At 41.7% G+C, this 26,085-nt stretch overlaps 1 protein-coding gene across 1 annotated transcript in view; it reads left to right on the forward strand.

Moving 5' to 3' along the window:
• TRPC4 (transient receptor potential cation channel subfamily C member 4) overlaps nucleotides 1-26,085 on the forward strand; it is a 152,180-nt gene that overhangs the window by 34,934 nt on the left and 91,161 nt on the right. The window contains exon 2 of the mRNA XM_069807919.1: nucleotides 25,430-25,834. Coding sequence (XP_069664020.1) covers nucleotides 25,457-25,834 — 378 coding nt within the window. The 5' untranslated portion in view covers nucleotides 25,430-25,456. The remainder of the gene's footprint in view (nucleotides 1-25,429; nucleotides 25,835-26,085) is intronic.

Raw genomic sequence — 26,085 nt, forward strand, 5'->3', positions numbered from 1 at the left:
AGACTTTTCTGGAGATATTTTTAAGCATAAAGTAGTTTTGCCTTGTCTTACCATCTGAAGCAATTTTTCACTACCAAGGTTAATTTGCAGAATTTCTGAAGGATAGTTAAAAAATCCAATGAAACTTTCATAGTATTCTGCCCATGTTGGTCCAATATAGAAACATTTTACAAAATTAAAAAAAAAAAAACAGTGCAGAGGTTTGTTTTCAATCAAGAAGAAAAAAAATTAGAGGTAGCTAGTGACAAATCACTCTTGACTTGTTCTGGAGGTCAGTACAAATCGTGGCTAGAATTTAAGAACTGCAATTTAAAAGTCTGTAGTGCTATCCAAAATAGAATGACTTCTCCTTGTTTAATGATTATATTCTGTTTACTTGATCTGTACTGTAGAATGCATAGAAAGCATAAATCCAAATTCTTTTCAATGCATGTTCACAGTGAAGATTACACACTGGCAGAGCAACATTTTGCAATGGCTAGTTATGTAATTAGCCATATAGAATTTATAGGGCAAAAATTACTTTATAATTTTCAGTTCATTTTCTCTGTTTGTAGACCATGTCATAAATTTGAACATAGTCTGATTACAGTCCTACTGTAATTCTAACATCATGCTTGGTAAAAGGCATGTTTTGAAATCCTCCTCTCCCTGAAAGGTTTCTATTTTATGTCCTCACCCTTTAGGACTAGAGAGTCCTCAACGCAGGCCTGAACACTGACTCTTCCAGCCAAGTGCTATAAGCACTAGTCTTTGGCATCACGCTCTTGTCCCTTCTCCCTACTCTAGTCAATTTTGAATCTCTTCTTCAGTGACAAAATTCAGAAGAAATATTGAAAAACACGATCCTTTGGAACAACATTGTGAATAGGAGATATGGGTATGAACCATCTCGGGATGCTTCTTTCAAGATTTGACCCAGTGCTCTGAACACTGAACCACTTTGTTAAAAGCAAGAATCACAGGTCTTTCTGGTTTGAAAGCAGTGATCCCAGCTCATTTTCCTGAAAAACAGATTACAATGTCTTACCTTCAGGAGAAAGACTGTGAGGCTTATCTGAAGAGGAGTAATTTCCTCTACATCAAGGGCAGGGAGGGTGGCAATTATCTCCCCACAAAGGAGAGGGGTTTAAATCATAAAATCATAGAATCATAGAATGGTTTGGGTTGGAAGGGACCTTTAAAGGTCATCTAGTTCCAACCCCCCTGCAATGAGCAGGGACATCTTCAACTAGATCAGGTTGCTCAAAGGCCCATCCAATCTGACCATGAATGTTTCCAGAGATGGGCATCTACCACCTCTCTGGGCAACCTGTGCCAGTGTTTCACCACCATCATCCATTACTCCTTGTCCTATCACTACAGGCCTTGGTAAAAAGTCTGTCTTTGTCTTTATCATAAGCCCCCTTTATATAATGAGAAGCTGCCATAACATCTCCTCAGAGCCTTCTCTTCACCAGGCTGAACAACTCCAACTCTCTCAGCCTTTCCTCATAGGAGAGGTGTTCCATCCCTCTGACCATTTTCATGGCCCTCCCCTAGACCTGCTCCAACAGGTCCATGTCTTTCCTGTGCTGAGGACTCCAGAGCTGCATGCAGTATCCCAGGTTGGATCTCACCAGAGTGGAGTAGAGGGGCAGAAGTACTTCCCTCGACCTGCCGGCCATGCTTAGTTTTCTGCAGCCCAAGATACAATTGGCTTTCTGGTCTGTGAGTGCATATTGATGGCTCATGTCCAGCTTTTCATCCACCAGCATCACCAAGTCCTCCACACGGCTGCTCTCAATCCCTTCATCCCCCAGCCTGTATTGATACTGGGGATTTCCCTGAACCACGTGCAGGACCTTGCACTTGGCCTTGTTGAACATCATGGGGAATTCACATGGGCCCACTTCTTGAGCTTGTCCAGGTCCCTCTTGATGCCATCCCGTCCGTCAAGCATGTCAGCTGCACTGCTCAGCTTGGTGTCAGCTGCAGACTTGCTGAGGGTGCACTTCATCCCACTGTCTGTGTCATTGAGGAAGATATTAAACAGCACTGGTCCCAATATGGACCCCTGAAGGACACCACTTGCCACTGATCTCCAGCTGGACATTGAGCTATTGACCACTGCCCTCTGGATGCGACCATCCAACCAATTCCTCATCCACCGAATAGTCCATCCATCAAATCCATCTCTCTCCAATTTAGAGAGAAGGATGTTGTGGGGGACCGTGTCAAAGGCCTTACAGAAATCCAGATAGATGACAACTGTAGCTCTTCCTTTGTCCACTGATGTCGTCTCTCCATCACAGAAGGCCACAAGGTTGGTCAGGCAAGATCTGCCCTTGATGAAGCCATGCTGGCTGTCTGGAATCAGCTCCCTGTCCTCCATGTGCCTTAGCACAGCTTCTAGGAGGATCCGTTCCATGATCTTCCCAGGCACAGAGGTGAGGCTGACAGGTCGGTAGTTCCCAGGGTCCTCCTTTCTACCCTTTTTAAAAATGGGTGCAATGTTTCCCTTTTTCCAGTCACTGGGGACTTCACCTGCCTGCCATGACTTTTTGAATATTGTGGAGAGTGTCTTGGCAACTACATCAGCCAATTCCCTCAGGACTCTGGGATGCATCCCATCAGGTCCCATAGACTTATGTATGTTCACGTTCCTCAGGTGGTCTCGAACCTGAATTCTTACAGTAGGAGGGACTTTGCTCCTCCAGTCCCTGCCTTGAGGTCCATCCACTTGAGAGGTGTGGAAAGAGAGGTGGCCAGTGAAGACTGCAGCAAAAAAGTTGTTGAGTACCTCAGCCTTCTCCTCATCTGTTATTACAAGTTTGCCAGTCATGTTCATCAGGGAGGTACACTACCTTTGACCTTCCTTTTCTGGCTGACATACCAGTAGGAGACTTACTATTCTTAGCGTCCCTTGCCAAGTTCAGTTCCAGCTGCACCTTGGCCTTCCTGACCCCATCCCTACACAACTGGGCAACGTCTCTATACTCTTTCCAGAAGGATACCTCTCCCTGCTTCCACTGACTGTGCATTTCCTTCTTGCTCTTTAGTTTGACCAGCAGGTCTTGACTCATCCATGCTGGTCTCTTGCCTTCCTTTCCTGATTTCTTACACCTGGGGATTGAGAGCTCTTGCACTCTGTGGAAAGCATCCTTAAAGATCTGCCAGCTCTGTTCTGCTGCCTTGTCCCTGAGGGCAGTTTCCCAGGGGGTCCCATTGATTAACTGTTTTAACAGCTAGAATTTTGCTTTCCTAAAATTCAGGCTCCTGACTTTACTCTTCACCTGTCCCATATCCCTCAGGACTGTGAAATTCACCAGTGCATGATCACTGCAGCCCAGGCTACCCCCAGTCTTGATGTCTCTGATTAGCTCACTTGCGTTGGTGACCAGCGGGTCCAGTAACGTATCCCCTCTGGTAGGGCTCTCTGTTACCTGGCTTAAGAAGTTATCCTCAATGCATTCCAGGAGTCTCCTGGATTGCCTACAGTTCGCTGTGCTATTTTTCCAGCAGATGTTGGGGTAGTTGAAGTCCCACAGCAGGACAAGAGCCTGTGAGCATGATGCCTCCTGTAGCTGGAGTAAGAAGGCTTCGTCAATAGGCTCCCCTTGATCAGGCGGGCAGTAGTAAACACCGACCACAAGGTTCCCTTTGTTGCCTTGGTGTCTAATTCTTACTCACAAGCTTTCAGCCTGCTCGTGGCTATTCTTCAGAGACCGCTCTTCACACTCTATCCATTTCTTGACATAGAGGGCCACTCCTCCACCCCTCCTTCCTCGCCGGTCCCTTCTGAACAGCCTGTAGCCATCGGTAGCTGCACTCCAGTCATGGGATTAGTCCCATCAAGTTTCAGTAATGGCAACTAGGTTGTAGCTTTCTAGCAGCACGGTGGCTTCCAGCTCCTCCTGTTTGTTGCCCATGCTGCGCGCATTGGTGTAGAGGCACGTCAGCTGGGCTGTCAGCCGTGTCACCTTCTTAGAGGAACACCCCTTAATTCCACTGAGGTATTTCACTGGTGTTTCCCTGTTGGCTCCTATTACCTCAGGAGCCGCTGGCTCATCTCTATAAGACTTCAGGTGGGCTCCAGTGTACTCAGCATGTCTCAGAGCAACAGGTTGAGGGCTTTTGCTAGCAACCCATCCTCCCCCTTCAAATCTGGTTTAAAACTCTGTCAGTCATCCCTGCTAGCTCATGAGCAAAGGCCCTCTTCCTCCTTTGAGAAAGGTGAATCCCATCCGACACCAGCAGGCCTGGTGCTGTGTAGACCATCCTGTTGTTGAAAACCCCAAATTCTGGTGGTGACACCAGCCACAGAGCCATGTATTAATAGATTGGCTCCATCTGTTTCTTGCAGTATCGCTGCCAGCAACTGGAAAGATAGAGGAAAAAATTATCTGTGCTCTAGATTCCCTTACTAAACATCCCAAGGCCCTGAAGTGTTTTTTGATCGCCCTTGCACTACGCATTGTGGATTCATCGCCACCCACATGGAAAAGCAGTAATGGGTAATAGTCCAAGGGCTGTACCAGGCTGGGAAGTTTCCTAGTGATGTCCTTAACCTGGGCTGCGGGGGGGGGGGGGGCGGGTCTGTCCAGCATATTGGACCCTCTGTTCCCCTCAGAAGGGAGCCACCTATAACTATAACCCCTCTTTTCTTCCTTGTGGAGGTGGTCGTGGTATGGGGGTAGGCCCTTCTGACCTCGGCGACGCCTCTAGTGTAGGTGGACCATCATCCACATCATCAGCTGACTGACCTTCCACATCCAGAGCCTCATACCTGTTGTACAGTCGCACCTGAGAAGATGAAGTGGGCAAGGAGGGGGGTCACCTGCTACTCCCAGCATAGACTTGCCTCCATTCAGTCCTTTCTTTTAAGTTACTGCCTTCTGCTTGGCTGGGGGAGGATACAGGATCCCCTTGATCTTGGTTTTTTTTTTTTTTTCTGATAGCTGTTCCTGTTTCTGTCTCAGGGAGGGCAGAGCATAGTTCCACCAGTCTATGTCTTTCTCAGACTCTCTGATGCTCCTTAGCCTTTCTGCTTCCTCTTGTAGCTCTGCCACCCAGCTGAGCAGATCATCTACTTGGTCACACCTCACACAGGTGTTCTCACTACTGCCATCAATTACTACTGAAAAGCTCTGGCATGCCCTACAGCCTGAGACCTGGATGGCTCCATGTTTTTGTAGCAGCTCTGTGTGGGTTGCCACATCAATTCTGGTGAGGATGTAGATTTCTGCCAGGTAAATACCATAGCTAAACTCTTTCTGGGAGGGTGATGGCTATCAGCTGAACTCATCTTTTGAGCGGGTAGGGTGATGATGCTCTTCCTGCATGCCCTTCCATGTACGTGGTCTCCTTGGCCATATCTTTTTGAAATGCTGCCACTTTGAGACCCCATCCTGAAGGACTGAAGCATTTCAACACATAGAGTAAGAACCTATTCATACACTAAAGGTCATGCTGTCATATAGGTAACTGAACCCTTCCCTTGATCAAGCCAAGTGCTTCTTAGAAAATAACCAACACCATGTACCAGCCACCAGAACCTATGAAAATAAGTGCAGTACTCTAAAGTATCAATGAGCTGGAGGAAACTTTCTTAGGTATTTAATGATTAGAGAAATTTATGTCAGCAGTAGGGTTTTAACTCTGAAAACAATAGATTCAGTTATTATAGCTGCATCTACATTAGTCTGGTATCATATCAGCAGAGTACCCTCTATATGAATCTCCTGATTTTCCTCCTACCATTCTTCATTTGGCACTGCAGAGCAGCCTGGAGCATGTGGATTAGTTTCCTCCGCAGGACCTGAAGCCAGAGCATGCATTCCAGGAGTGTGCCTACCACACTCCAGCTGCTAACGCTCAGCTTGCAGGACCAGGATAGAGCTTATCTGAGGTAAATCTCATGAAATACAGGTCACTCGGCAATTCTTGTGTCACTCTAGAGGTCCTCTCCTGTTGCACTGTGTTATTTGCTGAGGCAGGTATAGTCTTAAGAGTGTCAGTTCCTCTAGGCATCACAGTAAGAAAAAAGAATGCTCAAGCTCCAGTGCGCTCTCGTGACCCACTGAAGGCTTGCAGATGCTTTCAAAGAGCCCAAAGCAAGCCTCGGTAAGCAAACTGGTGTCTTCCTTATGCCTTGGTTCTGTCACACACAGATCTGCAGTAGCAGGTGGTTTTCTGAATATAGCCGAGACAGCAGGGCTTTTGTCATGGAAGGCACAGGTACACCTGCTTCTGCTTCCTCTTCGGTGGTTGCTCTTGATCAGGCTTGCTTTGCACCGTTAAAAGCAACATTGCAGTGTTTAGCTATTTTAGCAGTCACTCAGCTGCTCTCATCAAATCAGATTGGACTTGTAGAGTAGAAGCAGAGCTGGTCACCAGCCAGCTTGATTCTTCACTTATACCTTCTCACCTGACACAAACTGAAGTTTGGCAGATATGCTGCTAACAGTTTTCTCAAGAAGGCTGGCTTGTTGTCCTTTACACTTGCTATTTTTGGTTTAGTCTGGTTTGGGGTTTTTTGGGGAGGAGAAATGTGGATGAAATGAAAAGTTGATTGAAGAAGTGTGAAGGTAAGGGTAAGAATAAAGACTCTTGCTTCAGAGGTGGCACATGATACTGAAGTCATCTTATGCTGTCAACCCTGAAAATGTGACCGCAACAAGTTGTGAATGCAGTAGAAAGCTGTACCCATTGTCCCCTACCAAAAGGCAGACATAGCCAGTATACCCCAAACCCTTCCAGTTAATAGATGTCAGATGAAAACAACTTGGATGAATGGTTGTCATTAAGCAGGCTGTTAGTAAAATTTACTTAAGTAGGTCAGTGTGAGTATAATTAGAAGTAATGGGGTGAAAGTTAGCAAAGTAAAGTATCAGCTAAATATCTGGAAAGCATTTTGAATACTGAAGTGTGTTGGACTGTGAAACTTTCTCTCCTAGTGTTGAAATACTTGCATATGTATTCATCATTTATATTCTATGCTGTTTTGCCTTTCTAATGTGGTATGATAATCATGTATCTATGAAAATTATTGGGAAATCTTGGCGCCTCTGATTTAATCCTAGCAGTATATGTCTCTAGTGGGGCAAATAGTGAGCCAAATATCATAGATCAGAAATAACCAGATGGCAGCCCAGAAGGGCTCTGACGTCTGCTCAAATGTGGAGTAACAGGGTACCAAACTGTGGGATGATGACACCTGGTTGCCTGCTAGCACTTTGTGTCAAGGCAAAACTTTAATTGCCCCAAAAGTGGAGCAGTGCCTGCAACAGCCTCATATGTGCCAAGTGATGACTGCTAACGTATTATATCTTCATTTTCTCATTGGATGTGGATTTAATGGGAGGCATTCTTGACCTCACTATTAGTAGCAACAAGCGCATGGCAAACCCTAGATCATGCAAAGAGGTGCAACTGTAGAGGCATCTCCTATCCATGCTAGTATGTTGCCAGCATCTTTGAAGTTTCAGTCTTTGCTGACATTCTGACACCATGGGGAGAAGAGACATGCTCCATCCCTCTGACCCAGTGTTTGGCTTTTTGTAGGCTGCACAGCCAGGGAGCAGTTTGACAGTAATGCCCCTGGCGTTGCAGCTGCCTTGCTGCACATGGCGTGCATTCCTCCTTCCCCAGCAGACATCTAAACTCAGTGTGCTTCTTGGCTTTTACTGATGAGTAACCTGGCAGAGGATACCTGCTGTAGAGGCAGCCAGTTTCCTGTCTGTCATCGCTTTCACCTGACACAGTTCAGGTGAACTGACTCTTCTTTCCCTACTGATGTTTTATGTCCAACTGCCATTAATTAGAGGTGACTGTGGGCAGCCACAGGGAGTCTGTGAACTAGAGCTTGCACTGGTGATCTGAGACACAGGATGGCTTACCAGCATCACTGGTTCTTGGGCAGAGCCACACTCTGGATGTGTGCTGAGCAGAACATGCCTTGCCTGTCACTCCAGAAGGGCATGGGTCTTCCACAGGGTTTGTGTCGTAACTGTTAGTTCCCTTTGGACATCTCTGATACCCTAATGTATCATCTGATGCCCCTACGCACCAATATTCAGGCAGCTGAGTTCTGCTCAGCATGTGGGATTTGCCTCCAGACCCACACAGGGTGTACAGGCAGGTGTCCATAATTATGCTAGGTGAGAGCATAGCCTAGAAAGTGTTGCAGCTGACTGGCGTGTAGATACCCAAGGTGAGTTGAATCACCTTGCAAGTGCTGCTAATTCTACTGACTAAAGCTGTGATCAAGTTGCCTAAAGGTAGGTGTCTGTTGACATCTGATGGTATCCTGCTTGCCTTCTGCCTGTGGACAAAGAAAGGTATACTCTTTTTGGCCAGTCTGCAGGGATGTCTCAGGCATGTAGGATATCTTAAAGGTCATTAGAATCTCTGCTTAGAAAATCTAATCCCATCCTGGCTATCCACTGACAACAGAGGGAGTTTAGGGACTTACCTCAAATGTCGATGTCTACATTTAGACATTTAGTGTAGGTGTCTTAACCCTAAACTGAATCCCACCCACAGTTTTATCCTCCAAAAAGAGGTAGTCTAAGGACATGAGATTGCCTGAAGCAAAATGCCAAGAACTTGCCAGTAAACGATTGTCAAATATATGCAGCACTTTGACACAGCTCTCACCCAAACAGTTGTTTGCTTTTCAGAAATAAATATGAGTATACTTTTCGGGTCCCCTACTACTAGGTGTGATTCTCAGTTCTGTGTAATTTACCGTATTCAGATGGACACATTCTGTTGTTTGATCCACTGCCCTGTTGTTTTGTTACAATTTCTTTTCTGGCCCAGTCCTGTCAGTTGCTAAGCCACTGCTAAAAATGGTGAACATTTTTTACTCTTACTCATCTCCACAACATGCAGGATCAAGATACCCTTGTTCAGTCAAACTGAATAATTGTTTCTGAGAAGAGGGGTTTACTACCAGCTGGTTTTTCTACCTTGAGGTTGACCTTATGTTTTCAGACAATTAGCTTGATGAAGTTCTTCCTGACATGCGACTGTGCGATGAGCAGTGGAACTACTCTGCAAAGGCAATGTCCAAATTATACTACCCTTGAATTAGTCCCACTTGTCTCACTGTCTAGTCTGATTGAACTGTTTCTAGACTAAACTCTGAAAAACAAAGTTGCTCATTTTTACCTTGAGAATGGTTACTGCGAACAACATTAAAACTTCTTCCAGCATTTCCTTACTCAACCAGAGTTGAGTAAGCACTCAAGCAGAGCACGTACCAATGGCAGTTGCATTTTCCCCCTTGTTCCAAGCAATGAGTGTAGAGGACTGAGAGATGCGTGCTTCAGTAATGTGCTATCCCAAGCACCTGATAGCCTTAAATTTTTGCTGCTGTAAAAAAATAATTTTGAATATTTTAATTCTTAGTCTTTCCCAAAGGGTATCTTCTTTCCATTCACAAGCCTTAACTTTAAATGGGATTATTCTAATTTTTTTGTCCACTTTTCTCCTCAGAGCTCTGGTAAAACAGTATCAACTATTTTTATGGTGGATGATGTTACATTAACAGTTCCTGATTATTTGTTAAGGGCTATTGCATGTCTGGAACTGTGGCTCTTGATGGAAAGAATGTCATTACATAATTTTAGATTTCCTTGAATAGAAACCACTGGTGTTGGCCAGAACATCAGGGCACTTCCCCACTTCAGCAGTGTACAGTGTTCAGCACAGCTGGCTGTGGCTGGCCTGGTGGTGATGTATGGGATGTGGGGCAGCCCAGCCCAGCAGGGACCGATGGAGATCCCTGCTGGGGACACCAGTTCGGTTGTAGGGAAGCAAGTGGCTGGAGGGCATGTTGCTATAATGTAATGTGCTAGCTGTGCTTCCAGGGAAGATGTTACTGTCAGGCCGGAATAATCTGTCCTTATTTAGTTAATGCACCTCCTACACATGGAATTTCTAGCAGAGTCATCATTAGTTTTTCAGCATTTTCTCTGCAGTTTCATTTGTGCCCTGCTGTTTTCCTATATATCTATCCTGGATACTTGTTTTTCTTTCGTCAAGTCCTGATATATCCACTCCTACCTACTTGTAGACAATTTTCTTTCTCGCTTTGCTTCTCTCTTTTACCCTAGCAAGTTTTCCTGGCAACTGAAATTCATCTTGTCCTGGGTCTTTGTCTTCTGTCTTGCACTTACTTGAAACCTGAAATCAATTTATTTGGTGTTGATCTCCTATGTTCCGAAATCTATGTATAAGCACTTTGAGATGCATTCTCATTTTATAAAATGGAATTTTCTGATAGCCTGCACTGTCTTGGATGGAACCTGATGTTATTTTTTTTAAATCATGTTAAAAGGTGCTTAAATGGTTTAGAACCGTGATGCTTTGGAACAATGTGCTGATTATTGAAAACATTGACCTGATCTTATATTAACATGGCAATCTAGTAAGTGAGAAGATGAAATATAAAATGCTGCAACTATTAGATAGTATCTAAACATATGTTGTCTTTACAAACTTTTTTTTTATAGCTAAACCAAACTGTTCTCATTCATATTAGTAATACTCACAGGAATAAGTTTATTTCAGAAGTTCAGTATCAAAATAGCATTATTCCAATTTCTTCCTGTTCCATGAAGTCAGAAAGAAAGCTGAATTCCTTCTTAAAGGGAAAGTGACAATGCAGGTAGTCTATCCGTTTCTGCTAAAGATAACTTTAATCCTTCATTTAAGATGAATCCCAGAGTGACTCAGAAACCCAGTCAAAGAGCCTAAGATACTGTTTTCTACAAATGCACCATGAAGGTATATGTTGGGGAATTCAAAAAGTTATTCTATAAGCAGATGCTAGAACGAGAAAAAATGCATATGAATTTTCTATGAGTAATTTTAGACTGAAAATTAGGATTTTTAAAAAGTGTATTTTGCAATGATATTCTAGTAGATGCATAGGGTCAAGAAACTAATTACTTTCAAGACAGAGCATGAAGATTACTTAGTAGAAGTACATAGCAGTGTTACTAATATTTGGTTTTACCTTTGGTTTATGTGGATTGTGCTCAACTTCATATATTAAAGTCTCATCTTTAGAAGAAGAAAATATTTGCAAATGGAAACTCCATCACTAGCGACTGAGGTTGAAAAATTCATACACTCAGTATGTAACTGTGCAACATTAGCAGGCAGGGGACTACAGAGAACGTAGGATACATCTGCACAATGATGATTAATTGTAATAGCTTGCACATATGTATTTGAAGGTAATCTTTATGTAGCTTAGGGTCGATTTCACCTCATAGAAAACTAATTTCAAGGAAAAGTAGGTATTACTTCCCTTACCAGGTATAGTCGATTGTACATATATACCCCTTGAACATGGGTGAGCTTCTTTAATCTTTCAGGACATTTAATGAGATTTCTAGTGGTCACCAATGGTTTGGTATGTTGGTTTAGCACAGTATCTGAACGGGGACATGTGCCACAACTCACAGCGCACTCCATCACCTGCTGCTATATGTATTCATACTTAGAAGGGAATTAGAGTAAGAAATAGGTTTCCTGCAAAGGGAAATCTTTCCAAAACAAGATTGACCCATAGCCTGCAGTTAGGTTATTGCTGTATCTGATTTAAAATAGTGACAAGAACCTGCATATCCCACACATCAGGACATACTCCAGTCAAGGCAGGGGCATGTCTTCCTTTGTACATTTGTCTTCCTTTGGTTTTGACCAAATGCAATTTATTTGCAATATTTTCTTTTCAAAATGAACTTTCTGAGCATGTTTAGTTCAGAAACTTCTTCAAATGCAGGTGTTCAGGCCTAGATTCGTGCCCACCTATGCCAGTCAAAAGAAAGAAATGGAGATTTGACTGAATTGCTTGCAGCAGGACTTTCCTTCTCTTTCTCCACTAACTCTAGAGGGAGTCCAAGATAAATACATTCCAACTTAGAAACCTTAGCAAGCTGTCTAAATTTAGGTTTGTTGAATCTCCGTACAGCACCACTGAATGTGGTTAGTATCTACAGTATTCACCTCTTACATTCACTAGTATGAGATGGATGTCATTTTATTTACTTGAAGAAAACAGTAAACACTATAAACCTCTCTTTTTAGCCACTTGATGATGGCCTCTGTCTTGTCTCACTGGCAAATCTGATAAAATGAAATAAAAGAAACAAAGAACAAAATAATGGCTCATATTTATGTTCCACCTATCCTATCCAATAAAATAAAATCGTGGCAGGTATATTTAGAACAAAGTTTTCAAGAATAAAGTTCATGTAGTTCACAGGGAACGTTTGGCATTCATAAGTACAAGACATCACAGAGCCAAAGACTTACTGAGTACTAATGGAAGCAGAGACCTGTGCGATGCACTTAAGTAAGGAGAAAACTGACTAAAACTCAAGAACTGGGAAGGAAGCTGATTGCTGCAAGGCTGGAAGAAAAAAATTCTTACATATATGCATCACTGGAGAGTTAAGTACATGCATCATGAGGTTTCTTTTGCTTTGCCCTTGAGACCAGTTATTTCATTACTGCAGAAAGCAAAGCAGAAAAGGTTAGTCTAATCTATCTAGCAGTGCAAATTACAAGGTTAAGCATTTATAGAGCAATAAAAAAAAGGGGTTTTTTTGCTTACACTGGAAGCTTATTGACTGAAAACAGCTGAGGAGGAAAAGAACATGAGTTACCTGCAGACTGAAGGTGATGATTATGATACAGCCTTGAACAAGTAGATTGTATGTCTAGAACTTAATCAAGCAAAATATCTGGGCATGAGGTAGAGAAGCATTGAAATTGTACGAGAAGGCAGGGAAGTGTGTCCTGGAGTAACATATACGCTTCAGGTCACTCACAAGAAGTGATATGGGAAAGAAATAGTGCAAATGCAGAAGGAGACTGAAGATGCAGTTCGGCTGCCCACTTGTAGGCACCTTTTACCAGTTGAACGCCTGAGGGTATGAGGGGTTGGGTGTGACACAAGAGCTGGAGGGGACCCATACCCTTTCAGGGCAGCATCTGGGCATTTCAGGTGGCATCAATGTGTGTTAATGGGCTGGAGCTGTCAAGGACCCAGGTCTATGCAGCCTGGCAAAATGAAGTCTAAAGGAGCGACAGCTTTTTCTCTAACTGTTCTGGAGGAGGGATAATCCTGTCAGCAGCCCTCAACAGCTGAACCTAATTTGGGATTGAGGAAATTATCTTGTCAGAGAAACGAGGCTCTGTCCACCACCACTCTGAAGCAGCAGAGGGGAAGGTGGGTCAGGCAGGGGGATGCCCACTACTTCTAACAGGCAGCCTGATCTGTTCGAGGAAAGATTGTCCGAGAGAGCTTCCCGTGATAAAGAGGCTGGGTTTGGTGACCCAGGAAGCCTCTTCCAGTTCTGGGTTCTCAGGACTAGGAAGCAATGCCGATTTTCTTTTGACCTGCCTTATGACGGTGTTCGGATCAGGTATTTGCAGTGATCCTTAGGTCTGTGAATCTCTCGTAACATCTCATCTTCTTGATAGCTGAAATAATGTTTCAAAGAGCTTCTAGTATCTAAGTTTCATTTTGCTGAAATTTTAATAGCACTTCCTGTTGTCTTCAGCATTTATTTTATTGTCTTGCCCAGCAAGTATTCCCAAATTGAGAATTGGTTGCAGCTCTGAGTTAGGCTAGTTTGCGTTTAGATGAACTTGTCCCCTCTGGCTCTAGCTGCAGGAAACATAACACAGATGCTTCAAAATGAAGTTTCTTACTCCCAAGTTCCAGAGTTAAATCTGAATGATTACTTTTTAGACTAGATGAATGAAAACCTGGCCTAAAAGAGTGCAGAATTAATCCTCTACCAGTTGGAAATCATGACAAGATGCATTTTCCACAGTGCATGTTTTCTATATTAATTATTTCCTATTTCTGTCTCTGTCAAATATATTCTTCCTGTGAATAACCAGCTGGAATAATTGTATGGTTGAGAGAGGAGTCATTATTTAGGAGAAAAGACTTTACATAATACTTCAGAAAGCAGCTCATAAGTGAGTGTTGAGGAGCTAGCTTTGTTGTTAAGGTTTTCAGGTGATCTGTTTTTAAAGTTTTTGTGTTGTAATATGGTGATGTACATTCTTCTGACCTTTTCCCACCCAAGGAAGAAAATATAAACTTCCTGGAGAGTGCTCAAAGCATTTGAGCTATTCCCAAGCTCACATAGTTACTGCTAGGTCAGGAATCTATAGAGCACTACAATAGACGTGCCTTTGTAAGCCAGGGAATTCACATGACAGCTTTCTGGTTTCACCACTTCTGGCAGTGAGAATTCTCTTATTGTTACTATTTATATTTTTCACTCCTGTTCCTGTTTAGCAGGAGACTTTTTATCCTGAATTGTGATTTGGGCACATGCATAAATGACAATTTGGCCATGCAGGCACGTTTCTGGAAAGAAATGTTCCCCTGGATATATGCAGCCTTATATAATAAACTCATCAAGCTACTCATTAGGGCATGTTCTGTGCTATACATTTAAAGGCCCTGAGTGACACAAAGCTGTCATTTTATGAGTTCTGATAAATAGGAGTTGTCAGACTACTGGTTTTCTATTCTATTCTTTGAAGTCTTTATTGCTACAAGGGCAGGAAGGGGTTAGTCATCACATAAGAACAGAATTTCTTGAGAAAAAAATTATCATTATTTTTGTCAGGCTTTGGTCCAGATAGTAATTAGGTTTTGGTGTTAGGCTAGTTAACTAACCAAATTATAAATTTGATTGATTTCAATCAAATTCCTTTGTTGGGGTTTCTAGCCAATGGGTAACCATCTTTTCTAGAATTGTATAACTACATTTTGTGTTATCTAACTAACTAGATTGTGGAATTAGATTAGATTGTCTACTATGGAGTCTAACTGGTTTGCTTTGATATCAATTTGATTTTTATTTGATTGATTGTTATTATTCTTTTTACTTGAGTTAGTGTGTTAAGTTTTCCTGATTTTATTTTTTTATGAAGTCTTACAGTAGAATATATTAAAATGCACTGAATCACCTGTCTCTGAATAAGCAGTGTGAGGGCAGAACCATTGAGTATCTGGGTGGAAACAGGCCAATAAATTCCAAAGACTGAACAGTTCCCCCTAATTACTTTTTATTTCTTGACAGCTTTTGTTTTATTTTAGTTCAGCCTCTTTCGAGGCTCCCCGCAAAATACATACTACTCTGAGGGCAGCAGCCAGTACTGAAATGTTTACGTAAGCATATATGTTTGTACACAGATCTCTTCACCGCTGGCTTTCTATTGGCCCTAAATGCTAGGAAGTGTTTTAACTTATCCTCGGGGTGGCTTAGCTTGTACATCTGAAAATGGACCCACATTGGAGCGTTTTTATTAGAAAATCTTTACGGAAGGTATTTGGGCAGTCTGCCCAAAGCCTCCCTTTTCTGGCCAAACTGCATGCTGCCTGGAGCTTCATCATGGGAAGATGCGGATCTGCACGTAAACAGATCCTGAAGCGTAGAAAAGTCGCTGCCACTTGTAGCGTCGCTCCCACAAGTAATGCTCCTCTCCGGTATTTCCCAGGCTACTTTACCTCCCCTCCCCTTTCCTCCTCAAGTGAACTTGTACCGTCAGACCCTTTCTGCCCAACCATAGTTTAATTTCTCAGCAGAAGCTGTGTACTTGTTTCTTCTCCCATGCTTTCCTCGTTTGGAGAAAGACCGCCCTCCCCGCGCGTGAGCAGGGGACAGCCTGCTCCCCGCGTCCCCTGAGAAATGTTGCTGTGCTGTATGAATACTGCAGGATCGCACCCTCGGAGCGTGAGGTCAGCACTACTGTTGGCAATGCTGGAAGAAGGGCGTCTCTGTAGCCAGATGACACTGATGTACTTTCTCTTGAAAATTATTTTGGAGAGCTCCTTGAGTTTACCCAGGAGAATAACACCAGCCAAGGAGACAGCCAAGGGAAGTCAGCTCAACTGGATAGTGCAGTCGCTCATTAAGATCATTATCTATGTTATTGCCTTCTCTGTCCTTCCCACCCCAAACTGGCTGCCTACTGCATGTAGGCTGGGCTGACATCATTCATGCTCCGTCATTTCAAAGAACAAGTTCACGTCGGTCAGTGGAAATCAGCCTTTCTCTCCTTTGCTTTGGTAGCAGGCTTAAACGCTTCAGTATTCCCGTCTGAGCAAGAACAAATAGTTCAGGCTTCAGGGTCATTCCCGCACTTTCCCAAGGATATTTGCATACTGCTACCCATCAGCAAGAGGTAAACATGCATGTTGTTTTTTTCAGAGAGTATCTCTTTCTAGTTTAAATAAAACTGGGACGATGAACTAATTTACTATGTACTAGAGAGCTATAATCATTTAATGATACTTCTGTGAGCTTGCGGTGCTCATTTTTTTTCATGTGTGGAGCTATCTGGTTTTTAGTGCATAAGGTAAGTGAAATTAGGCTCAGTTTTAGCTGTATTTGAAGAAGCAAGTTCTTGAATACCTCTGATTTTAACAATTATACAGATTTTTCAGTACTGCGTACCTAGGCCCAAATAATCCTACCCCTATATGATCTGTTAATAATTTCTAATATCTGTCAACGATGTTTTTTCCATAATCTCCTAAACCTGATCTTTTGATATTTCTCAAACCTCAGGCTGATACCAGTCCTGACCTTAAAGGTCACTGTTACAAGAACCTGTCATTCTTAACTAAGATCTGATGTGATGTCAGCCCTAGAATATGAAAGTTTCCTCCCATTCGGTGTAGCCTAACTGAACTTACAGAACATCCTTATGCTATATATGAAGCACAATGCTTTAAACCCCCCAAATTGCTATGAAATTGCATCCTGTCTTAAAACTGACAAAAAAACATCTAGGCAAGTAATCAGTGTCACCGCAGTAAAGGTTTATCACATTCACTGAATGTCAGCATTTGTACTCTCCTGGGACTTGATCTCTTCAGCTGCTAATGTAAGACAGTGGTAGAATTTAATCTGTCATGTATCCATTGTGTCTTGGCCCCTGAAAGTTGTTCCTTCTAGCTGGTGACCTGCCTTGCTGATTGTGAAGCCAGAACACATATAAGCAGACAACACGACAGCCTGCCTCCCATCATGCACTGACAGCTGTATACTATGTCATGTTCTTTGCTATACTGCGACTTGGATTATAGGGTACTTTAAACCAGAGCACAAATGAGGTTTAGCTCTATTCAAAGTTAATCAACAGCCTCACAGGGAACGTACAGCATATTGTGCTTTTCAGTTTATCTCCTGCATGCATGACTCGGTGTTAAAGTCCAAATTGCTACTTCTGCTGTTGTTAGCTTTCAAGTCTGAAGCTGATCATAGTTGTAACAATGAAAAATGACTTTCAGGTGAGGACCCCGTGTACTGTATTGCCAGCTATAACAATTGTAAAATAAATAGCGCTAGAAGGCACGCGTGGGCAGTGGAACACCATCACCTGCAGCTGAAGGTGTTAGAACAGTTCCTGGAATTGTGTTGGCTCAAGGCAATTAACATCTTAACTGTGCAATTTCCAGGCACAGTTGAGGAGTTAGCATGGACCCCAAATTATTCCCAGTAACAGTTCTCATTCAGTGTCCTATTTTGGGACCAAGAGAGTTTAATGGTATGGGTACAGCCTATTCAGTTGACCTCAGTGCTAGAGGCACGTTTAAGTTACTTGTCTAGACATTTGGTTATACACCAGTATCTGGACTGATGCTGGGTTCAAAAATCAAAGGTTTATCTGCATTTCTTTTGTTCTTGTTCAAATGAAACAGTCTGTCCTGGTGGCTGAAAGTGAAGGAACTTCATGCTTCATTTGTACTGGGATTTATCAGAGCTAGAGTCTTGCTTTCAAAAATTCCTTTTGAACATCATTTTTACTGTGTATCAAATACAATTCTGTGTCAGATTAAAGCTGGTATGTCACAGATCTATTTTAGAAAGAAAATTTCATACTTTTCATGAATATAACAAAAGTCAGAAACTTTCCTTTGCCATGAAAAGTGCATATAAAATAGTTTCAGAAGATCACCGAGAAATCAGCATGTTATTAACTTGTCATAAATGTTTTGGTTTCCTGAGCAGGGCACTTCCATAGTAACTTCTTATGAAGTTTCACTTTTTTTTTTCCACACAAATAGTCTGAAGAGCAAACTCATGAGCAAAATCAGACGTGTACTTTTGATGACATCATAGAAGAAGCTATATAGTATAACAATGCTACAGTAAGTCTGACTGAGTGATCAGTGGTGGAAATGAAGTATTTTTAGAAGGGTAGCATCAATGAGGATTTCAGAAGTGGCACATGTGGATACTATGGAGCACATCTGTGTCCATCCAGCTGCCCATCTGCTGAAGGAGATGCGTTGTCATCGGGTGTCTTTGCCTGTCTCTGGAAGGGTTACAATACGCAAGCACATTACTGTGGCTGGCAATAGAAGTGGCTTGTCACAGAGGCCCTTGGTGCCTGCTGGTGGGTCACTGATATTCCTCTCTCTCCATTGCACGCAGCTACAATAGTGTTTTGGGGTAGGGGACAGCATGCAAGGGAAATGCAAGTCAGGGTCCCCTGGAAAAATAGTGAGGATATGATCATATATGTAGGGGAAGCAAATAAGGCAAAAGCAGAGGTTGAATAAAAGCCAAGGACTTCTGGTTGCATTTTTTTTCCAGCTTTAACTTTGATGGGGAAACTTCTGTGTATCTGTGGTTATAATAGGCATGTATATACACACATATGATATAGCATCAGAAGACAATTTCCAATTATTTATTTTAGTATCAGTAAAATTAATATCAGCTTTTCTTTAAAAATATTGAATTATCAAATAATGATAAATAGAGTGGAAATGTTAAAGGTTTGCAAAAAAGGCAAAATGTTTCCATGCCTCTCTGAAAAACGGTGTATGAAAAATACAGTCCCATATAATTTGAAATAGTGGTCTGTAGCAGATGTAAATGAAACTGCCTGTTAAGAAAGAAATCTTTTCTCATAAGAATCAATGTTCTGTCAAAGTATTATGGTTTTCTTCTTCTATATATTTCTTCTGCTCAGGTGCTGATTATATTTCCCTGACATCTGCAGAGAGCAGGAAGCAAAATATATATAGTGGGGGTGTGTGCGTGCACTTCAGTCGGTACATCTGCTGTAGGCCAATGATAGCTGACTCTCTTAGTATCTTGTCTTCAAGTATCATAGGTGCGTTTTGGTTGGTTTTTTGTTCTGTTTGTGTTTTTGGTTTTGTTTTTTTTTTTTCTCTCTTAATGCTGGATTTCTGAGAGAGGAATTGATGCTGGGAAATCCAATAACTCTGTAATTACCAGACCCTCCTGAGAAAAGATTTAACTAAGATTCCCCCTCTTTTCAAGCAACTGTTCTTAGCTCTAAGCTACTGGCTTTTTCAGGTCTGTGGAAATTTTCTGGTAAATGAAAGAACTGCTGAAAAACTGGCTCTATTGCTGAGCCTATTCACTATTTATAATTACCAGTGTATATAAAAATAAAAGCTTTCTGAACCTCAGTATGCTCTCTGACACTGGTTTGCTTACTTTCATCTAAAATCCACCCCAAATTTAATTTAGAACAAAGGTTAATGCAAATGTGTCTTAGACTTTTTTTAGGACAAAATATAATTGCGACTTGCTTCCAAAGAGATGTTTAAAAAATGTATGGAAAAGGATTCTAAACCCAACTGACTGAGTCGTCAGTTTAGAAAGGAAATCAGGAGTAACTGGGAGCCTACAGACAAGGGAGAAAGGACTGACCAATACAGTAAGCTAGGTTTTAGAGGTCACAATGTCCAATAATGTGAGAGTAGCCATAAATCAAGCTGAGGAGGCCCTTGAAAGGGAAATTAAAACCAAATTCTTTTTTAACCATGTTAATAGAAGGGTATGACTTTTCTCACCTAATGGAGCTGTCTAAAACAAGGCAGACAAATTATGCTCAGGAAGTGCCTTACTCTCAACTGTAAACACTGAGGGCAGCAGTCAGTTGCTAAAGCAGAATTTGGGTGTTTGGGCCATTTGAGATGCCCAGGACATTGGCACAGGGCTTGCATTGGCCCAGGGCTGGCAGGTGTAACATGGGACCCGTCAAGGAAAACTGTGCTCATTGGTAGAAACAGTGGAAGGAGGGGTGAGGTACCCTAGGCAATGTGAAAACATGATGATAAATGTCAATATTTAAATAAATCAGCCGTGCTCCTAAAATTAGGTGGGATGAATCTTCCATAGGAAGTTGGCTCTGTGCCCCATTTGGACATATCTCATGCCACTGGAGAAGCACTAAAGCATTCTGGCTAGTTTCCTGTCATTGCAAATTGCTTGACTGTAGGGGTCAATAGATTCATATATTTCATATGTTATAATTAGCTCATAGCTAAAAATTTTACCAATGTCAAGCTGCAATGTTTTGTAGATTTAATATTGTATTTTCTAAAACCTCCCTTAAGTTCTTAAAGTGTAGCTTAAAGTATTATAGTATATAATGTGGTCAGACTAATGGCATGAAAGTAATTGAATATCTTTTATAATTATATAACATTATTCAATATTTTTGTTAATATTTGTTCTGTCATTTCTACAGCTAGCTTGGTGATGAATAGCATATTTGCAAATACTGATAAAGAAAATCATAAAGACAACATAGAATCATGGAATGGTTTGGGTCGGAAAGGAGGTTAAAACACTACCTAGTCCAAACCCCTGCTGTGGCCAGGGACACCTTCCACTAGACCAGGTTGCTCCAAGCCCCATCCAGCCTGGCCTTGAACACTGCCGGGGATGGGGCATCAACCACCTCTCTGGGCAGCCTGTCCCCGTGCCTCACCACACTCACTGTAAAAAATGTCTTCCTTACGTCCAATCCAAACCTGCCTACTTCCAGTTTAAAACCATTGCCCCTTGTTCTGTGACTACAGGCCTTGGTAAAAAGTCTCTCTCCATCTTTCTCATAAGCCCCCTTTAGGTACTGGCAGGCTGCTATAAGGTCTCCCCGGAGCCTTCTCTTCTCCAGGCTGAACAACCCCAACTCTCTCAGCCTGTCCTCACAGGAGAGGTGTTCAGCCTTCGGACCATTTTTGTGTCCCTCCTCTGGACCTGCTCCAACTGGTCCCTGTCTCTCCTGTGCTGAGGACGCCCGAGCTGGATGCAGAACCGCAGGTGGGGTCTCACCAGAGCAGAGCAGAGGGGCAGAATCCCCTCCCTCGACCTGCCGGCCACGCTGCTGGTGATGCAGCCCAGGACACGGTTGGGTTTCTGGGCTGCAGCTGCACATCGCCAGGTCATGTCCAGCTTTTCATCCACCAGCATCCCCAGGTCCTTCTCCACAGGGCTGCTCTCAGTCCCTTCATCATCAAACTGTCTGACCCTGTTTATGCTGGTTTGTTTTTTCTAGTTGTGGGAAAGTATGCTAAGTGTTTTATTAGTTTTTAACTGTATTTGGAGAAACATGCACTTTCAAAACATAATTTTCAGCTGTGACATAATTATCTAGTGAAGGTTATTTTGAAATTAATACCTCTTGCTTTTGCACACAGTGAGGCTTTTTTTCTAGCATAAATCTAAATCCTAAAACATTTCACAGCTGGGTTTACAGTTAGTCGCTACAATTTCAAAATATTCTGTGCATCGTGGGGTCTAGTTATTCAGGTATTCCAGAGACATAGTATCTTATATTATCTCTTCATACTAAGTGTCTTAAAGAGTAAGTTTCATCCTTGCACAGCTTGATAAGATTTTTAGCTCTTTTATTGCAAGTGCTGTAACTAAGTCCCTTGTGTGGATTAATAGAAAGCATGGATTAGTAGATCAGAATACTGATCAATGTGCTATTACTTCTTAAATCAATAGTAATTTTCAGTGCTGTCAGTTGGGTCAGAGAAATCGTCGAATATCTTGCAAAGCCAGTTGTAATAGTTTGGTTTGCCTTTCAAAAATACAAACCCACCTACAGATTATGTAGAAAGAGGATATTGTGATATTTCTCCAAGCTGATCAAAAGAATTTATTTTGCTTTACCAAGTTCATTATATGTTCTTTTGCAAGTCAGAGAGGGTTCCTCTAAATGTTGAATAAATTGCGTTAGTTATGGCACGTCTTAAATACATCGTCAGGATTAGGGGGATGACAGGCAAGAGCAGAATAATATTGAAGATCAGTTCTCTTTGTCTCGAACTTCTTTCCCAGTCCCTAATTCCCCTCACCAAGTTCAATAAAGAGACAAAAAGAATTCCTCCGAGGTATGAATTTGAGCCCCATGAGTCTGAATGTTTGGATGACTCGGGTACAATCTGTCACGTGGTGTTTATTGGCTTGTGGTTATAATGAGTTTCTGATATGTGATTATACTCTTATTTTCAGGGCAAGTTTTCTTGTCTTTATCTCTTCTCTGAAGTATTTTTATTATGTGTCAGGTGTATGGACTCTGTGGAAACTATAATTCCACTTTTGCTAAGTTTTGCACCATAAATGGTTTATTGTCTTTTATTCCCCTTGCACTGGTCTAGTGTACTGGACCACTTGTTTCTTTAGACTCTTGTTCCTGCAGACGAACTCAAAGCAAATGGATACTTCCTTACTGCTGCTGGCTACTCCTAGCTCTTACAGCTCTCCTTGTAAATCTGTCATATGCATACATTTGCATGTGACAGCACAGTACCTGTTGTCACACAACACTACTTACCTGTAGATAAAATCAAAATAAATGTTTATTTTTGTAAACACACATGAACCATTATCTTTGATGTATATATCACCTTCCAGGAGTGTACTGTATCAGCAATCAATCTCTACTTTCTAATTGCATGTAAACATATATTTTTAGTTATGACAAAACTTTACTTATGGCTGATTATTTTCAGGAAGTGGTACAGGTGAGAGAGAAAGACTAGCAGAGGACAGCTATTTAGAAGAATGTGTGTTTAATGTGTCTCTTCTGAAAGAGACAAAAGCTTAGATCTAATTTTCCCCATTCCAGAATGATGAAAACACTGGAAACCTCTTGGGTTTACAAGTGTTTTCCTTAGGGTTTACAGTGAAGCAATAATAGACCTTCCTCAGACTTATGATAAAAACAAAGAATGAACCCCCCCCAGATCATCCTAATGAAATCATAATAGATCCCATCTGTAAGTCACTCTACTCTTCTACCATAAGCATCTCTATGATGCCCAATTTCATTGATACAAGTTAATTGCTGGTTTAACTCCCAATAAATGGGGAGGCAATGATCCGTTTATTTGTTTCTGTGCTTTTAAGAGAGAGGAGCTTTTAGGAATAACCTCCCAGTTACAGTCACTCCATTTTCTCCAGCAATCTTGAGGAACTCTTTGTACATCTTAAGAAACCGAATAATGTTTGTGCATTGTTGTGGGTTAACCCAACATCTGCCTGACATATATGAAATAGACCTCTTGTGAGACTAAGTCATTCTGAGGTGGCAGCTGGAGTCAGGCAGGATGCCCTTTAGCATCCAGCACCAGATGACAACTTGTGAGCCCTAAATCTCCATGGCTGTAATGGGAATATAGCAACCCACCTTTCTTGTAGATATCTACTTGTGAACATCTACATTTAAGTCTGTTAATTTGGAGCTGAACATACACGAAAATTTTTTCTTCTTGAATTGAACTTGTAATTTTGAAAAGCAAGAAAGAAAAGCAAACTGGTAAAACACAGTGCATTAACAATAAGAATGTGGTATCTCTGTTCCAGGGGTACAAAACTGTGCAATGGATATGTACTTTATTTTACTTAGAGTGAGATTAACAGAACATAGTCCACAGACTGTGCAACCTCTAGTAGCCCAGACTGCAGACTGATACCATCTTGGAGGGAGAATAGGGAAACACCTTGCAGAGGATTGCAATTGCTCAGCTCTTGTATATGGATCTGGAGGGGAATTCTTTCTAACATGTCTCCTTTGCTGTCTCCTGCCTGCCTCAAGCCCTGTTGATCTGCCCTGGGAAACAAAGAAAACGATTTAGCCTTTGTACTTAGCTCTCATCGCACTGCATAAGGAGACTGGAGCAGATGAATTACTATGTTCCTCACAGTGTTTAGTGAAATTTTTGATTGATCAAAATTTCACAATGATAAAAATATGTATTATCTTTTCCAAACTAGGATCTCAACAAACTTTTTTTTTTTTTTTAATTCCTGAAGGAAATGGAGGAAAAGGCAGTGGGTTACTGCAACTTGCATTGTCAGCTGAGAAAGTGATGAGAAACTACAGTTCTTTGGCTAGTAAGGTGTTCAACCTCTAATTGAAGTGCAGAAGGAAATATTTTTTGTGTACCTTGTTCTTTAAAATAAAATATCCCCCCCCCCCCGCAGAGACAGGAGAAAATCATCCTGTTAGAAAGAATTATTTTTGTGAAGTCCTTGCACAAAGTATACAGAGTAAAAGCAGAGGCATTAAATGCTTTATTATATGTAAGACTTTAGAGTTGTTTTACAGTTGCAGTGTTTCAGTATTAATTCCAGTTTAGAACTGAATAGTTCAGAGTCAAAATGATGATTATTATCTACCAGTCCTTGGGAATTTCTCTCGTATGGATTTTGTTCTTCCTTTTAGGCTCTGAATTCTAATTTATACCCTAGTAAGTGCTGGTTGAAAAAGCATTTTATATGAATGTTTTTCTAATAGCATATGAGATTGAATCAAAATCTTAGTAGGAAAGCTCACCACTGAACTGTGCCTGCCAAAGATAAGTCAGGATATTTCAGCAGCACTGAAAGATGTAAATGCTAATAACTATTCTAGCTCTAACAAGTTCTTTCTGCCCAAGCTGAAGAAACAGATAAGAAGGGCTGTGTTTAGTTGTCTGCACAGAAGGATTGGGTGACGCCTGTGTTGTTTAGGATACCAGAGACATTTGCACGGAGGTACCGAATGTGCACAGGCGTTGTGAAGGACGCAAGCCGTGCTGGAGTGCAGATGAGATAAGTAGTGCATCTCAGAGGCGCAGGTACCTTCTGTGGGCAACTGAACCAATCTCTGTGTGACATAACCACTACCGTAATCAAGCTTTAAAGGTGTACGTGCCCTGTAGTCTACTGAGCAGCAGGAGCAACTGTGTATGAGAATACTCTTAAACTGTGGGAAACATGAGGCAATGGAAATTAATGAAGAAATTAAGGATAAAGTGGAGCGACAGGTTTGGTGCAAACTACATTGTATCGTATTCCCTTAAACCTGTGACATGCATGAGGTATACATACAAGGGAATGGTATGCTGACAGATATGCTTTGAGTTGGTAAGTTGCGACAACTTGGTTATATGTTTTGGTTTCCGCATTTTACTGGTGATCTGACAAGCTCTATTGATAGAGATCATTTGTACTTATTTCAACATCACTTTTTAGTGTGAGTTTGAAATACTTACATATTGCAGATATTAATTTGGTGCACTGTACCCCCAAAATATATTATTGATTTAATCTTTCTTTTCATATTGCAGAGACAAAGTATTAGAATGGCATAAAATATGGCCCAGTTCTACTACAAAAGAAGTGTCAATGCTCCCTACAGAGATCGTATCCCTCTTCGTATTGTACGGGCAGAATCTGAACTGTCTCCTTCAGAGAAAGCCTATCTGAACGCCGTGGAGAAAGGAGATTATGCCAGTGTAAAGAAAGCTTTGGAGGAAGCAGAAATTTATTTCAAGATCAATATTAATTGCATTGATCCCCTGGGAAGAACTGCACTCCTTATTGCAATTGAAAATGAGAACCTTGAGCTCATTGAGCTGCTCTTAAGTTTTAATGTATATGTGGGAGACGCTCTGTTGCATGCCATACGAAAGGAGGTAGTTGGTGCTGTGGAGCTGCTGTTAAACCACAAGAAGCCCAGTGGGGAGAAACAGGTATGTGCAGGATTTTCTCTAGGTTTGTAGTCTGCTCTAATGAGAAGAATTGTGCAAGGGGAGTGCGCAAAAAGAAAAACAAATCTAACTATCACAAGTATTTAAAATCAGAAAATCAGTGACTTTGCTGTATGCATTGTATTAATTTGTGTTTAGACATCATAGAATCATAGAATGGTTTGAGTCAGAAGGGACCTTTAAAGATCATTAATAATTAATTACTTAAGATCATTAATGCAGGCAACACTGGG

The sequence above is a fragment of the Haliaeetus albicilla genome, chromosome 20 (assembly GCF_947461875.1).
Source record: "Haliaeetus albicilla chromosome 20, bHalAlb1.1, whole genome shotgun sequence".
NCBI classification, from domain to species: Eukaryota; Metazoa; Chordata; class Aves; order Accipitriformes; family Accipitridae; genus Haliaeetus; species Haliaeetus albicilla.